Source organism: Conger conger, chromosome 17 (genome assembly GCF_963514075.1).
Source record: "Conger conger chromosome 17, fConCon1.1, whole genome shotgun sequence".
Taxonomy (NCBI): domain Eukaryota; kingdom Metazoa; phylum Chordata; class Actinopteri; order Anguilliformes; family Congridae; genus Conger; species Conger conger.
Window position 1 is genome coordinate 27,650,203 of NC_083776.1, and position 17,510 is coordinate 27,667,712.

General features: G+C 41.7%; 1 protein-coding gene across 3 annotated transcripts in view; it reads right to left on the bottom strand.

The window, feature by feature from the left end:
* Nucleotides 1-17,510, bottom strand: part of LOC133117064 (glypican-6-like) — a 235,340-nt gene that overhangs the window by 77,513 nt on the left and 140,317 nt on the right. For all 3 annotated transcript variants that reach the window (XM_061227159.1, XM_061227158.1, XM_061227161.1), the window contains exon 4: nucleotides 11,802-11,967. In XM_061227159.1, the coding sequence (XP_061083143.1) occupies nucleotides 11,802-11,967 (166 nt within the window). The remainder of the gene's footprint in view (nucleotides 1-11,801; nucleotides 11,968-17,510) is intronic.

Here is a 17,510-nt window from a genome sequence, read left to right on the forward strand (position 1 = left end):
GGGAATGATAGTGAGTGAATGAGTGCGATATGTGTGAGGGATAGTGTGTGTCAGATTGATACAGAAAGTAATAGGGAAAGTACAAGCAAAATTATACTAAAAGTGAAGTTAAAGGGAGAGGGTGACGGAGAGAGTCAGCCTGTGATAGTGATAATGACAACGAGAAATGGTAATAGTGGGACATTGAGAAAGCAAAAGTGTGTGAGTGCCTGTAATGGTGAGAGGAACAGGGAAAGTTTGACAGTGATAGAGAGATTATTAGTGAGAATGGTAATAGTATAATACAGATGAAACCTGTAAATCAGATGGTCCAAGATCAAATTAATTGCTTAATTATAAAATTATATGTACTGATTTCACACCAAACAAATACAATAGAGCCTGGGAAACAAACAGTAGAACCGGGGAATGGGGATGGTTTGGAACTCAGAAATGTTTGTTGGTTTAGAAGTGAAGTCAAATTAAGAATTTGATAATTTATTGAAATGGTTACTTGCCTTACTCATACCATTTCGTTTAACCTATGTCATTGTGCAGATAAGCAGGTTTTATTGCACACAAGCTTTTAGATTCAACAAAGGTTTTGGATTCATTATGACCCTTCCATGATAACCTGCAAACTACTGCCTCATCCTCAGAGACTCTTCTGACAGCCTCTGTCCCTCCCAGACTGGGCCATCTTCATGGCTTTCTCACTCAACAGGTGTGGTCGTTCTTCAGCAGTATTGTGTGCCTACAGCACATACAATGTGCAAGCGGCTTCCTAAGCCTATACCGGTGGTGTAACTGGCTGTCCATGTCGTGTTTCTCTGTATGCAGACTGTGATGTTCTTGGCTGAGCAACACAGACACATTTGAATGCAAAATAATGGGCACTGAAAATAACGGAATAAAACAATGTTTGTCTTTATTGACTTTATCAATTCTTTTTACGGCTGTGCCCAGCAACTAACCACTCATTAATTAACCAATCACAAGACAGAAAAGGTTTCCGATCTTCCGTTCTCTTTATCATTGGTGTATAAATGAATTAATTATTGCTGAGTGGCGGAACCACAGAAAATTCAAATCTATCACAAGATGAGCTGCCTTTACAGTACAATTTATGTCACAATAAATATTCAGGTTTACATTCCTGTAATTCCTTCAAAAATATTCTATATATTGAAAAATAATTAAGTAATTTTTCTAATTTCCTTTCACAGTTCTGGTTTCATTAAAACATCCCTCCCTCATTTGTTTCACTGATCTGCACCTCCATTAAGAAGTCAGTCAGGATCAGTAGACAACCTCAAGACCTGTACTTGGACTGTACGGATTAAAAAGGGGGATGGGATTTACAAATCTCCATTCATGCTCGGCACGAACATGCCCCTCAACAACTTCGCAAGCCCTACTCAGTGATTCACAAGGCTACCAATCATCCTCCGCCCCCTGTAGGTCAGGCTAATGGACACGTTTTCATGCTGGTATGGGACTAATGATTCCAATATACCAATGTAATATTGTCAGGGCTTTTGGGGCAACGCACTGCATGGGTAACCACCTTAGCTCATTAGTTCTTCAGGGAATGCCCTGTCCAGATTCTCTCAGGACTACCTGAGGTAATGCATTTATCTCTGTCTCTTTACCCTTCCCCCAGGTTATTCAGGTCACTCAGGCCCTGTAGGTATGTCCATGTTTATGGTTTCTGAATTGATAATATCCCTGTACTGTATCTCTATATATGCAGGGATATTATCTGTTAAGTATGTAGTGTAGTTGATTCTACCTTTTGGTTTTGAGGTTATGTATGGAAATGTACTGTATATGTTCTATATGCACTAGACATTATTTTTTATGGCAATAAGAAATATTGAAAGTAAACCATTGGAAGGAAGGAAGTTGTAATGCACCAGCACTTGCAATGATGTGACCTTTTGCATGCAACTCTGTCAAATCTCAGGGATCTTTTGAGTCCTGGGTTTGCTCTGCCAGCCATCCAAAAGGCAGGAGATCTGACTGAATAGACAAGCAGTAGCAACAAACACCAACATAGTGCTTCCACCTTCTATTCCAAAAAGAGTTTCTGCTTTTATGGTAGAGTTCTCCTGCTGCTCGCTGTATCCCACAATTCGCCATGACTACCCCGCGGTCAGGCTATGGTAACCCTGCAATGACCCCGAGCTCAGCACGGATCGACGCGTAACGCTTCGGACTAGAAAGTACGCCGAAGAATCCAAACCCCACCATGTATGAGGCGCATGTATTTTTCCTGCAGAGGTGGAGCATTGTGCCTCAGGGTCTTTTTTTTTGTTGTTTGAAGAAATCATTGACTTCAGGAGATGGTGAACTGTCTGTAGCTCTGATAAAGGCTTATCAGCCCCCAAGCTGATAACCGGAAATGAAGCCCATTCTTTCCACACATCTCTCATTTCGGGGTCGGGGCGGCAGAGTTCTGGGTTTGGTCTTCGTGGAGTGCATTACTGTGTCTCCCCGTTCGGTGCATTTAGAGCGGGCTCCCTCCAGGCCGCTGCTGCTCCGTGTTTCTGGGGTGTCATGCTAATGCGCGTCTGGCACAATTCCCACATAGAGGGATACACAATTATTTACACAAAATATGATGTTACTAAATGTTACTAGCCAAGGTGTCATGCTTAGCTCTTTTAGATATTTCAACAAACTCATCCACTGTTGGATTACAAAAAAAGTGTTTTACAGGTGGATTTTAAAGGCAACATCTGTCCATCTCTCCCAAAGGCAGATAAGAACAGAGGGCAGTTTGTTGGGTACAAAGTGGTAGTAAAAATATAAAAACCCTCATTATATAGCTTATGAAGACAAAGTGACTGTCCAATATTGTACTTGGCTACCAGTGCCAGTTATATTTTATTTATTAGACAGAAAAATTGCTAGCATACAAATGTGAAGTAAAATCTTGTGGCACTGCTTAGCATTGCTGCAGATGCGCAGATGGTTCCTTGTCCAGCACAGAGCAGGGAAAGAGAAAGAAGAAATAACTGAATGAAGGCAGATGGGACAACACCAGTGGGAGAAGATTATAGCATCATAATGAAACAAATCCACTGAATTAGGCCCTGCACTCATCACAGCAACAGTTTGTGGTACACTGCATTTCTAAAAAAAACTAAATTAGACAGTGTTGAATTACACATTTGCGATCTCACTGAATATGTGTTTACCTTAATTGGGCCAAACCTCCAGTAATAAAGATTCAAACCAAATTTGCTGGTTCACAGCAATGGTGTTAAATCATGAATTATGAATTATGTTTTTTCTATGAATAGGTTAAATTGCAACATGACGCTTCCTAAACTTCTATGAGTCTACAATAAATGAAAAATTAAAGGCTTGGCTCCACATATCATTAACACTGCAAGGGCTGGCAACACTGAATTAATGAAAGCTTTTTTGAGCTGTGTTTTTGCCTCGCTAATAGCAGGGTGCAATTAGTGCAGGCATCTGTAAATGTAAGCGAATGCTTCATGAATCACGTTTACACCACATGCTCATTGGTTTTTAACAGAGCACTCCAGAAATCCACGTGAACACATACAATGACAGCTGAACTGTATATTGTACATTATCACATGGGAATTGTTATTATTGGTTGTTTCCAGCATTCTGTAAAAATGTGCAAACCCCACATTCCATTTTTAGGGGTTTTCAGCTGTTTTTAAAGAGAAAAGGAAACACACAGTTAAATATGCAGTAGCTGCAAGCAGCAATTATATGGTTCCAGGCACATAATGCAAAAATAGACAGAGAAAACATTCTGGAACACAGCAAGATAGGCAGATAAAAGTTTTGTGAGGATTTGAAAGGAAGCTGGTCAGTAATGGCTAATTTTGTGTTTGACAGCCCTCATTACCTACCTACAGTGGTGTGAAAAAGTGTTTGCCCCCCTTCCTGATTTCTTATTTTTTTGCATGTTTGTCACACTTAAATGTTTCAGATCATCAAACAAATTTAAATATTAGTGAAAGACAACACAAGTAAACACAAAATGCAGTTTTTAAATGAAGGCTTTTATTATTAAGGGAGAAAAAAAATCCAAACTTACATGGCCCTGTGTGAAAAAGTGATTGCCCCCCCTGTTAAAACATAACTTAACTGTGGTTTATCAAACCTGAGTTCAATTTCTCTAGCCACACCCAGGCCTGATTACTGCCACACCTGTTCTCAATCAAGAAATCACTTAAATAGGACCTGCCTGACAAAGTGAAGTAGACCAAATTATCCTCAAAAGCTAGACATCATGCCGAGATCTAAAGAAATTCAGGAACAAATGAGAAAGAAGGTAATTGAGATCTATCAGTCTGGAAAAGGTTATAAAGCCATTTCTAAAGCTTTGGGACTCCAGCGAACCACAGTGAGAGCCATTATCCACAAATGGCGAAAACATGGAACAGTGGTGAACCTTCCCAGGAGTGGCCGGCCGACCAAAATTACCCCAAGAGCGCAGCGACGACTCATCCAAAAGACCCCACAACAACATCCAAAGAACTGCAGGCCTCACTTGCCTCAGTTAAGGTCAGTGTTCATGACTCCACCATAAGAAAGAGACTGGGCAAAAATGGCCTGCATGGCAGAGAAAACCACTGCTGAGCAAAAAGAACATTAAGGCTCGTCTTTTTGCCAGAAAACATCTTGATGTTCCCCAAGACTTTTGGGAAAATACTCTGTGGTCTGACGAGACAAAAGTTGAACTTTTTGGAAGGTGTGTGTCCCATTACATCTGGCGTAAAAGTAACACCGCATTTCAGAAAAAGAACATCATACCAACAGTAAGATATGGTGGTGGTAGTGTGATGGTCTGGGGCTGTTTTGCTGCTTCAGGACCTGGAAGACTTGCTGTGATAAATGGAACCATGAATTCTGCTGTCTACCAAAAAATCCTGAAGGAGAATGTCCGGCCATCTGTTCGTGACCTCAAGCTGAAACTAACTTGGGTTCTACAGCAGGACAATGATCCAAAACACACCAGCAAGTCCACCTCTGAATGGCTGAAGAAAAACAAAATGAAGACTTTGGAGTGGCCTAGTCAAAGTCCTGACCTGAATCCTATTGAAAAAGGCGGTTCATGCTCGAAACCCCTCCAATGTGGCTGAATTACAACAATTCTGCAAAGATGAGTGGGCCAAAATTCCTCCACAGCGCTGTAAGAGACTCATTGCAAGTTATCGCAAATGCTTGATTGCAGTTGTTGGCAAACACTTTTTCACACCACTGTAAATAATTCAAATATCAATGATTTTTGCTAACCTTCCTATCACTTAAAATACAAAAATGTGTGATACCCAGAATGGCAAAAAAACATCTAATAATATATCTACTTTTGAAGCACTATGAGAACATTCCCACACCTGAGAATGTCACCTCCTGATATTAGTTTCATATTCAAATTACAGTCCAGCAGCAAGACTTCTTACATTTGCTGAGTGAAATTTTCAAGAAGGTGCCACAGTAAAGCTACAATGTTTCCAAAGTTACTGAACTTTCCAAGTAGAACCATTTGATACACAAATTAGCTCAAAGTTAGGTCCTCCTTAGAGCGATTAAAATCCATTCTTTATTTTCTGCTCATTTCAACTGGCACTGAGGTGACCTGACTGTACATACAGAAATAAAGCCTTCTCAAAATTCCAAGGCAAAATAAATGCACAGAAATGCACTTTCAATTTACATTCCTGGTAACCTTAAAACGTATTTCTCTCATACTGTACTGTACACGAGAGAGGCAGCCCATTAAAAAAATAAGACTAGAGTTATGAGGAAACATGAAGGCGATTCTGAAAATTCTATCAAAAGGAGGCTTGATGTCCAAACCATCTACCGCAAAACATGTCACAGTATAATAAGCTGGCCACACAATGGATTTGTGAGGGTACATAACCTTGTAAGAGAAAACCGACTATAATTTCTTGCACAGCAATGTTGAATTTTGTAATGTTGGGTAGAATGGCCCTTTGTGGCCTGAAAATCTTTCATCATGAACATCTTGGCCTTGAGTATCACATACCTCTCAGAAAATAACATTATCCTAAACCTTAAGCCATAAAACAATGTGTTGATCAATGATCAGTTTTGACATGTATCTTTTTCACTGGAAAAACAAAAACCTGGGAGCCACCTGGGAGGAGAAATCATAGAGAAACACTGGGATAGTCTTCCGTGAGAAAGGTAGTACATGAAATAGAAAGCAGAATAAAAATAAAGACTCATAAATGGAAATATCCAGCAGACTGCTGCATAAATACAGGATGTTAGATGGCTGGAAGGATGGTCACCTGCAGAATATCTTTATTTTGGTTTATCATCTAGATCAGTGGTACCAAAACTAGGGCCCAGCTGATAACCAGGGGTCTACAAAGGAATATAAAATCCATGTTCCCCTTTTCTTAGACATTCAGTTGAAATAAACCATGGTTTGTAAATCTGTTCAATATTGCTTTGCGATCACTGTAATCTCTCACATATTGCCATAAATAGCATATTTCAATAAATCTATATATATAGTATGTGGCATAATGACAAAGATTTCGACAAGATTCAATGTCCTGGTGTAAATACTTTAAGGGTTTTAACTGAGGCGGAGGTCATCGAGGTTGAGAAACCATGAACTGGATGTTTGTTCTGGAAGATTTCATATCGGCCCTGCCTCCTTGTGGTTTGTTTGGTTGGACTGCAGCATTCATTGCACGTCTGGCCTTGGGGAGGAAGGTTCCGGTTACAGGGGACCTCCGAGAATTGAAGCATCTGTGCTTTTTCTGGGCTCCGACCAGAGATCAGCAAAACCCCAACCATCTGACCGCGGCCGTAGGGCATTCGACCAACATGTACTCCACAGCTAACAAATTCCGCCTCTCAACCACCCCGCCATATAAAAATAAAACAAAGTGGAGCCCAACGGACAAGCCAATAACAAATGTGCGGAAAAAGCCGGAGCAATTCTTAGTCTAAAAACCACAGGCGGCCAGCAAAGCCGCCCATTAGTTGAGATTAGAAGAGGTACTTTCAGAGGAAAAAGCTTTGCGCTGCGCATGTCCTGACAGAGAATAATGTCATGCGGTCAGCTACAATAACGCCTCTGACCACTGTAAGAGTCATCAGGGGCTAAAGGTAATCAATCACGCCGAAGCAGAACTGCACTGGAGTGGATTTCTCAAGTTCTTCCTCCCTTCTTGGCATTGTGTTATTGCTTTTATTTCCTCATTAAGGGATGCTTAGATTGTTTATGTTCTTTTTTTGCTCATTTTTAATGTGGATGGTCTCTGCTGGAGAGTACAGTAGCAGTGTCCCAGGTGAGATCTCAAACACTGAGTTACAGAGCAAACATCAGACACATCACTGCTTCACACTGCCCCCTACTGTCAGATGTGCTGCCACACAGGGACAAGGACTCTCATTCAGGGAGGCCTTTACATGTATCTCTGCCTGTGAGATACTGTAGTTTCATCCAATTGCCTTTGGCCCAAGGCAGCCTGTCCTGCAATCTGACAGGAATTCTGCCTTATCAAATAAATAAGTAAAAAAAGACTTCTTATGAAAGAATAATACATGAAAGAAAGGTCATAGTGGGTAAAAAGGGGGGGGGGGGTACCAAAACTTGGATTTACACAAAGGAATTGAACTGACCCAGGTTACAGTTGCTACGTCCGACACAGACTGCACGGATGCATCACCTTCACCTGTGTGTGTGTGTTTGTTTGTTTACTGCTGTGTCTAACCCTGAAAAGCAGGATGTTGTGGGATAGCAACGCTTCCAGCCGGGTGAGTGGGAAAGAAAATATCTCACCTCAAATCCCGACCAGCCCCATGGAATAAACGTCTGCTATGCACTGGGCCTTGGGCAGCAGCAGTTAACACCAAGGCTGAATGAGGGGCAGGTTTGAGGGGCTGGTCGTGATGGGGGTCAAAAGCCTGTGTTGTTGATTTTCCAGGCCATTCCTATTAGGTTGTATATGACCCCGTACTACTGGGGGAAAATGAGACAGTCAAAATGCGGCTCTCTCCTTGGGCCTGATACAGGCTGGCAGAACAGGCTTTCTTTACACGCCCCTGATCTCTTTCACATCAGATGACCAGAAGCGGAGCCAGGAAAGGAAGAAGGAGCAGAAACCAGAGGAGGTTCAGGAGCTAAGGTGGGAGCAGGAGTTGCAGTGGGAGCCGGACTGTGATGTGACTAGGGGCCAGAGGGGCCACAGCAGTAGGAATATGAGAAGGACAGTAGCTGGAGCAGGACTGCACTATCCTTTTGGGTTATGGAATGAAGACTTCTGCCTTTACTGAAGGGCAATGCTGACGAATTTCACATCCGGCTGCCAGACCTTTGGGATCCATTTTGCTAGAAGCCCTGAAGTCAGCCTATTTCTGTCAATCACCACAGCAACTAACGTCAGAAGAAGAGGCCGAGGAGGGTATTCAATCTAACCACAACGGCACCTTGCCCCTGCCTTTCAGCTATAAATGCAAACAAACATATTTAGCTGTTGATGTTCTCACACAATGGTCCTCATCGGTTTTAGTCACTACATAACTTCTGAGGATGTACACAAATTCCATACTGAATTTTCTTAGTTTTTTTCTGCTTTAGAAAAAATGAGATTTCATCAAATGATGCATACCATTGCATCAGTTCCCTTCAGTATTACTGTCAAAACCCAGATACATCATACCTGGGAGCTACATGACACCATACAGGATCTCCAAAATGTTGGGATATAAAACTGTACCCAGCGAATCACAAGACATTCCTCCAGACATCTCTCCAGTACTTACAAGCGACTTGAAAGTGAATGCTGAATGCATCTGCAGTTGAGCAAAGAAGCCTCTGTTCTTAAGTTTGGGATCTGTAATGTTTTTTGGAGTTCATCTCTCAACCATAGTGATACAATACCTGATGAATATTACTGAATTATAGTTATGACAATGCTTTTCTTTCACATTCATTCCACCACAGAAATGTGACCTGGAATAGCCTAAAACAGTCAATAGATTTAATGACAATTAGCACTGGTTAATCCAGACAAATATTCAAATCACTTGAAGAACCACTGGTGTAGAAACTCAAAGCCTTAGCATGTGAAAGACATTGCCTGACAAGTATTTAAGCATCATTAGAAATTATGCTTCCAAGACAGAGCTAGAATAGAAGTTTCAGTCGTGTTAAAGAAGTACATAAAAGATTTTCATGGCCCCTACATTTCTCTGTATACAGAATCGCTTTGTGAGCAAAAAAAAAGAGAAGGAGATATGGGACATGGAAGGATTCCTGGCTTATGGAACAGACTCCTGAGCCAATGGGCCTGTTTCTAGCAGCACACACAGAAGGGATCATGATGGCCTCTGAGAGGGAGAGCCTACTTAGCAAATGTCTCGGATTCCTTTGCGGACTTCACCAAAGCCAGTCTTATGGATGTTCCAATGGATGGATTGTCTCACTAGCAGACTGAAATCTGTATAAGCTGAATGTACTCTCTCACAGCGATTTGAAAATGGATTTCAGAGTTGCACACAAAGAGGAGAGTTGAGAGCGGTCGGATCTGAGCAAATGCATTTATTTATTTACTTCAAACATTCGCCTGTTGTCTGAAAATGTGAGTTTTAGATGAAAGCAGCCAGTGAATTGGCCTTCCTGGCCGATGGGGAAGGTCATTCATCCATCGGGGGATGATGAATTTAACCTTTGCGCTAAACATTACATTGTGCTACATTCATTTAGCAGAAGTTCTTGTCCAGAATGGACAACAAAGGAACTAACAAAGGAAAGTAAACATCAACTGAGGTCATTTTCATATGACGCATGCTTTCAGTTGCAATATTATTAAAATGGTGGGGTTCAGCCTTTCATATATTGTGCCCAACATGAGTTGCAAAGGCCACACAATGAGACTACATTAATAACATGGGTGGGAGACAGAACAAAGGTCGACTCTTTATGAGAAAAAAAATAACTCCATCTTTGATTAATTCATTGCAGCTCGATAAATATATATATAAAAAAAGCATGCAGGGAGGTTATTGACCTGAAACATGCTCACGGGAGCAGACACTTGTTCTCCAAAAGCCAAATCAATATCTCTTTGCGGCCTGACCATACGCTAATTGAAAATCTTTAGGCCTAAAATGAATATGAAATGTCAGAGCTCTTAAAAGAAATATTTAAAAAAAAGGTAAAAAAAAAAAGAACAAACGACAAGGATCTTTCATCTATTGTAGCAAAAATGCATGTTCAGTGGATGAGAGAGAATAACTCATGAGGCAATTAGCTCCTGTACTCAGAGAGGGTTCAGTGTAATTTCAGATTCAGGTACTCTTGACACCATTCAATCATTGCAGCTTTTCTCACTGAGAAAAACTTAGTCAGGCCATTAGTATGAAATGATACATATCGTTTAGTGAAGATAGTGTTGCTTCAAATTCAGCTCCGGGATGTCAAAATACCTTTAAGAAGAAAAAACGGCAAATGAATATTGTCGGATCTGATTACTCAGGATAGCACACAGTGCTAAAAGTTGTATGCCTATTACCTTTTATATTCAGGTATCTGTATTTTGTTGACAGGGCAAAGATTCTCAATGAAATCATAATTTTCATATTTGGCAGTTTGGCAGGGAAAAAATACTTGCGAGGTCCAGTAGGGGCAGTGATGTTGCATTTCGGACTGTAACAGGCGGAGCTAAAATTTGTAGCAAGATTGCCCATAATCCATCGTGGTTTATGGTCACACCTCCACCAGGTTCCAAATGCAAGGGTATAGGGTATATCTTCCACTGCAGCACTAAACCTCGTTTGCACTTTAAACTTTTAAAGATTATAATCGATCCTATTGTGGGACTTTTGCTGTTTATGGATGGTGCAACAGAAATGTTCGGTGCCGTTGATCATAATTGAATGTTTTCGTTTTTATTGTTCTACTGACCAAGTACTATAAAAAATCAAATTGTAAATTGTATAAATGATTGCTATTGGCTAGCTCCATTATACTAAACTCATATGGGGACCAGTAAAGGCCAACAACACACTACTTTGAAGTAAAAAAGCAAGCCGCTATTGAACTTCAGCATCTACGCATTAAACTACCAAAAGGTGTGCAACAAAGGCCACTCCACCTCAACACTGTCTGCGACTCCTTACACCACCCTGAAACCAAGAATAGAAACCTCATATTTTATCTTTTTTTATTCCCTTCCAATTCCTTCAAATCATGTGTCACCTTGCTTGGCTACGTCTTGCACAGAGCTGAGATGTTGTGGAGGAAATGTCTCTCAGCTATCACAGCACAGACATCCCAGGCCTGCTCCTACTCTGATGGCTGGCTCGTCTGGCGCTTCTGAACGTGCTACTTGCCAACATGCTCCAGTGAAGCTCTCTCCAGGTCTCTAAACAGCTCCCACGCTCGGAGATAAAGTATCGGCCTAAATAAATAAGGGGGGAGGAGTGTTATTTTCATGTGCTCAGTCTTGGAGAATGTTCAACAACAAGAGCTACATGACATCCTGCTGAACAGCTACCCGCAATCCAGAGCGTATGATTACCGCCTCTCTCGCTCTCACACCACCCCCCCAAAGGTGTTTTTTGAACCAAAGAGAGGCAGCAGGAAACCAGGGAACAGGAAGAAACGGCAATGAGCGTAAACTGTCAACTCCACCTTCACACGGTGGAGTGGAATATGACCACCAAGGAGACTCCCTGAACCGCACCCGCAAAACCCAACTTCCTGCATCACCAAAACATTATGAAAGTCTGTGCCTTTTTAACCAATAAAAAAAAAACCTCAAAAAGCATCAGGACCTTACCGATGAAGAGGTTCCACTCAGGGTCCAGGTCAGCCTGGTTGGCCAGGCAGCCCTTCATGACGTTGAGGCAGTAGTTCCCGCAGGGTTTTGCCAAGGGCAGGTTTCGGCAAAATGGGCAGTACAGCATCTTGGTCAGGGCACGGATGCAGGATGGGGAGAAGCTGACCTGGGAACACAGGGTCACACACATTCATTTTCCCGCTCTCTCCTTGATTGAACTTCAGTCACTTTACATGCACTGGAGGTGGGGAGGGATTCCTAGAGTGCAGAAATCTGATTGGATCTCAGCATGGGCTGCACTAAACTATTCTAACAGGACGTGTGAGGGCTGTGTGAGGCTTAACAGCATGATAATTTATGACATGCTAAATGGTATATTATTATTAATTAGTGATCAGTGATCATCAATGGACAAAGTTTATCGAATGAAACCTGCTATAGCAGTTTGTCATTGGTACTACAATAGGTAAGACAAACACTGCAATTAATATTCTATGAAGTGAAAGATTTACATAGGAGACAGGCTTTTAAGTCCATGTTTTACACAGATCAGAGTGAATAAAATGGGAGAGTTAGATCATCTAGAAAAAATCAATAGGCTGAATGGCCTGCTCTTGTCATTATGTATTCTTATGAGTACAATTGATGATGAGCAGAAACATGAGATATTGCCGCACTCCTGTGTGTGCATGCCATGGCCAACACATCTCAAAGCAGAAACCCAGATGGTGTAAAGTCTGACAGGTAGACTGCCAGTCACAACTCATCACTCACAGTAGGCCTGTTGTCTCACACCTGTCTTATATGGCAGTCAGCGGTGTGCTGTGAATAGACACAAAGAAAACCATGGAGATTGTGCATTTGTCTACTGTGGTACTGGCACCAGAGCTTGGAACATATTGCGTCTTTTCTCTCTTTTTCTCCATTTTCTCTCCCCCCGTTTCAGCTATAAGCTGGCTGCTGAAAGTACATACTGTAGGTCTACGCTATGTTACCTTATGCGTGAAATATAACAGACAGGGCACTTTGCCAATTTCTGTCCAAAAGCAGGGCAGTTCCTTGGTTCAGGTGGCTACTGCCTCCTGCCAGTGCCCTCTGTTAGCTCTTGTTTTATGTCCAAAGAAAGGACAAGCTCATTGGCTTGCTTTCTATCCAATGGGGATACAGCTCTTTGGCTTGGATGCTCCCCACAGATGTCCACTTCCTGTCCAATGACTCTGCTGTTGAGCTGGTGATCTGCTAGTGCTAATAAGACTTGGCTGTTATGATGGCTTAATTCAGTAATATGGCATTGCACACACAGTTAAAACTATTCAGTGTTCTTTTCAGTGTTGGGAAAAGTGTCAGGTAAAACATTGGTAACTCAGTATGTAGACTTAAAAAACGACTAAATAAATGAAATAAGATGAAATAAAAAACAGAATCAGCAATAGGAAATCTTGAGCAAGGGGTTAATGCCAGCCCGCCTGGTTCTTCCAAAGCCAGCTTACAGCATTGGGGCGGGTCACTTTGAGGAGAGTCTGACAGACGTTCAGGTTCACAGTGATGGGCAGTGTTCCAGGGAATGGAAAAGATGAGGTCTTAAATATCACTGACGGACACGGTCACACTTCAGCGGACTGGCGCTGCAGGGAGGACTCACAGAGAACTGAATGGCTGTGAGATCAGGAACAGGAGATGCTAGGGGTCCTGCCTACGAAATGCACTGTGTCTCGAGCATTAGCCAGTGTATAGATTAGCTTGGAAGGATTCCAAATGGTCCAAATTGAGAAAAAAAACATTCCCATATAAAGACATTTTTGTTCATATTTCAGCATATCACAACTTGTCAACTAGTGCCAGTATTGCTTTTGATGAAGTCATGATTTGTGGCTGTCCCACCATTGGTAATACTGTACTTTAATTTAAAATTTTTTATCAATTACATTCAATTTCATTGATAATTGATACTTTTCACCAATTACAAATGTGTAAAAAATCCATTCCGGGTGTTGGATAAAGGGGTCAAATACAAACCATTTTACTGATATAAGGGTAGCCACAGGGCAGTCATATTAAGGGACTTTGAGAATGAACTGTGAATCCCTGACATCGAACACCTGGTGTATCTTATAAATATACAGGCCAGTCGTATGGAGCATGTACAAGGTTAAAAGAAAGACACGTTGCCGAATGATGTGTTTGTCCCATTGCTTTTAATTGTTGTGTCATGTCATCTCCCAGTGTGTTTTTCTACCGATGCACAGGCTCTCTAACTCGCCCCCGCCTCTTCAAACGCGGTCGCAGCGTTCCCGTCCGTCGGAAGCCAGCCACAAGTCCGCCTCGCCACATTAAAGCCCCGCTGATCAAGTGAAAACGCCGTTTGTCTTCAGGTGTTGCCACGTTTCCAGGGGCTTTGGATGAACGGACGCCGGTGGGTGACTTTAATCAGGAGACCGGGCACACGGGCCGTTAAGCCAGCCGGGGCCCCCGAGGGACCGCGCAGAGATGGCACTGCGTCGTTAGCTCCACTTCTTCCACACTGTTCCTCAGAAAGGCCAGTGCTTGGGCTCTGTCTGCCAGGCTGATGGATAGGTCAAATTAGCTAGCGAGCCACAAACAGTGTGGCTTAACGACTTTCGGAGCAAGATGCTGACGGTGGGAGAATATGAAGTCATCCTGAGGTGTATCTTTGCAGTTTCACCATTTCAGGGTAAAAATAAGAGGGAACTGTACTCTCGGTAGTCTGTATGAGGCACATAATGTATATGCTGATCTCTCATATTGATTCATAATGAATATTTACCATCATAATTGTAACGTCATCGTCATTATTAGTACAGAAAAACTGTTGCAGCAAAGCTGTGCAAAAAAAGAAAAACAACAAACTTTAAAATAAAATAAAAAATTACAAATGAAACTCATTCATAGCATCTCATTAAATATTGTTCTTAGTCTAGGTCTAGATTCAAATCCAATGAAATAAAAAGGAAAACACATATTTCACATGTTGCCATCATGGGTAGGAAACAATAGAATCTACAAAGACCATTATTTATCCAATGGGTTTGCCGAAAAGCCATAAACGATTGCGGAATCAGTGATATCCCCGGCATGCAAAGTCATCAAGTACAATTGGTGTACCAAGTCGTTGGGGTTCCCCAATGAAACAATAAGCTACAATCAGTAGATGAATGGATGTCTGCCAATATATAAAGCGCAATTTTGATTAAAAAAATGACATCATATGGAAAATTTTGCCTGCAAGTTTTTTAGTTTTTTTTCTCTTTTTTCCTCAGTGTGCCATGGGATTTTTGCCAAGTGTTCCACCGTTGAAAACAGGTTGGGGAACACTGATTCTCCGCCTGTAGGCTTTATTACTTGTATTTATATTTCACACAAGGTTCTGGTCAGAATCCAATTATTTTTCCCCAAAAAACATTTACTCAGCCACTTTAAAGTAATTACTGAATTGCTTGATGGGGTTTCCCATTACCTTACAGCCCCACAAGACATTGTTACAGTTATTGGTAACTAAGTGAAATATAAACCGCACACTTGGGGAAAAGTGCTGTACAAGCTCCCAATAATACCGTGTGTGTAGCACGCACCCCACCACACTCGCACACAAGCACGCATGCCCCCCTGGAAATGGTTTCAATTTTTATGGATGAAAATACGGACCTAAAATAAATAAAAATACAACTTATCAGTTGAAAAACAGCTGACCGAAGACATTCTCTCTCATCCCCTTTTGCTGGAGGTTCAGAAGCTCATTAATATTCAGTGCCGCCTCAATGCCTTCCCCTTCTCCCCCTTGGAATTAACATGGATTGAACCACTGACTTCAAAGCCAAAATAAGTCTATTTAGAGTATCGTTTGCAGTGCAAGTAAAGGGCTAATTATATAACAAGCTCATCAGAGGAGGCCTGTGATAAGAATCAATAGCGAGACCCTCTCCTCCAACATATGTTAACCTGCTGCTCAGCCTGTGAGAGTAATGATGGCCAACTGCTAAACCTGCTGGCAAAACGTGCTGCTTTTAATGCGGTGCCTAGTGCCAGTTTCAGAAGAAAACCAATGTTGCACCCCTGAAGTTAAACAGCATACTTCTCAGAAGAGACTTATAAAATAAATAACAAATAAATAAATAAACCAAACACCAGAAACCCCTTTGAGACTACATCATTCTCCTTCTATCTGGTTCGATGCAACAGAATCTAAAACAGCGTTTCCTCAAATTAGAAGAGGGAATTGTGGGACTGCTCATGACAAGCAATTACACTGGGAAAAAAGGTGACACATTTCGTGTACCGCAGTTTGACAGCGACAGGGAAAATAAGAAATAAAACAAAGCACAGCATGTGTCTTTGATGAAGTTACTGTACCATGTGCAAACAAAGCTACAACAACAACAACAACAAAATATTTTTATACTATACCCATGTGACTCCGAAGCCGTCAGTCATGAAATTGTCCAAATTGCAATGACAGCCTCCGCATAACTGGGGAAAAGTGAACTAGCTTGGGTAATTAGAGTTGTTAAAATATGTATGATTTTAATTGAACTTAATTTAATTGAACCATTGAATTAGCCAAAAGCTACAAAGGTTTAACACTGAAAACAGCATTTAATCACGCCTATTCAAACTTTTTTCTGAATGATTCGTTTGGACTTGAAGGGTGAAATGTTTTCCAATTTTGCATGCAGAGATATGCAAGGACAGATGACTGTAGAAAGCATTTTAAAAATACTAAGTTTATGATGGGGATTATGATGGGGTTTATGGTGTACTGAGGGGTTGGTGGATGGGAGGCTTAAGGAACAGCTGATAAGAGTAAAGGCGGTGTTTCGAAAACTTCAAAATATGTTTGAATAAATTGTGGATTTGAGTCCAAATTCTGTGAGTGGTATCACAAACAACAATAGGTGTCCTGGTGTGCTGTGTGTACTTGTAGTGTTGTAATGAAAATTAATTTCCATGGAAATGAACAACAAAGGTATCAAACTGTATTGTATCCTGGACAGTATGGTTTGCTGGTCCAGTCAGCCGAACACACCAGTGTAAAACTCGGGCGGAGCAGAGGATGAGGGGGCTTTTATTGACTGATTTCCTGTTCCGTGTGTTTAACACCACACACTCACGCGAGGCGCTGCGGGTGCGGTAATCTACTAATCCTTTTATTATTATAATCGTCGATAAAATCATTTCTCAACAGACTGCTGGGAACGACAGGCACGCAGCACGGACTGTAACAGATACCGTGGAAGATTAACACAGTCATCATCGCCGGATTATTGGGTTATGGTGCTGCGTGCGGTAACAGGTGCACAGGCAGCGCGAGATTAATGGGCTGATCTCTCATCTCATTACATTTCTGATGCTGGCGAGCAGCGGTGTGCCTGCATCGCGTAACGCAGTCTTTCTCGCAGCCACAACCGCACGCAGAAGGCCGACATTAAGCAAGGAAACGTAGAGTGATGCTAAAACAGTTTCAATGTATTGTCTGGAAAGCACACAGGTTTCTTTGCACATGCACGCTTGAAAATTAGCAGTAGCACAGCAGATGGCTATCACGCAAACGGCAGAATGCAAGCATAATGAATGGAAACCGTCAGGTAATTTCTGAAAGCCTCGCATGACATTGAACCCCTTCCACAAGAGATATATTTTAGTGCCCATAGTCTATCCTGTTTCACCTAACACCCTTTTCATTGTAAATGGAGG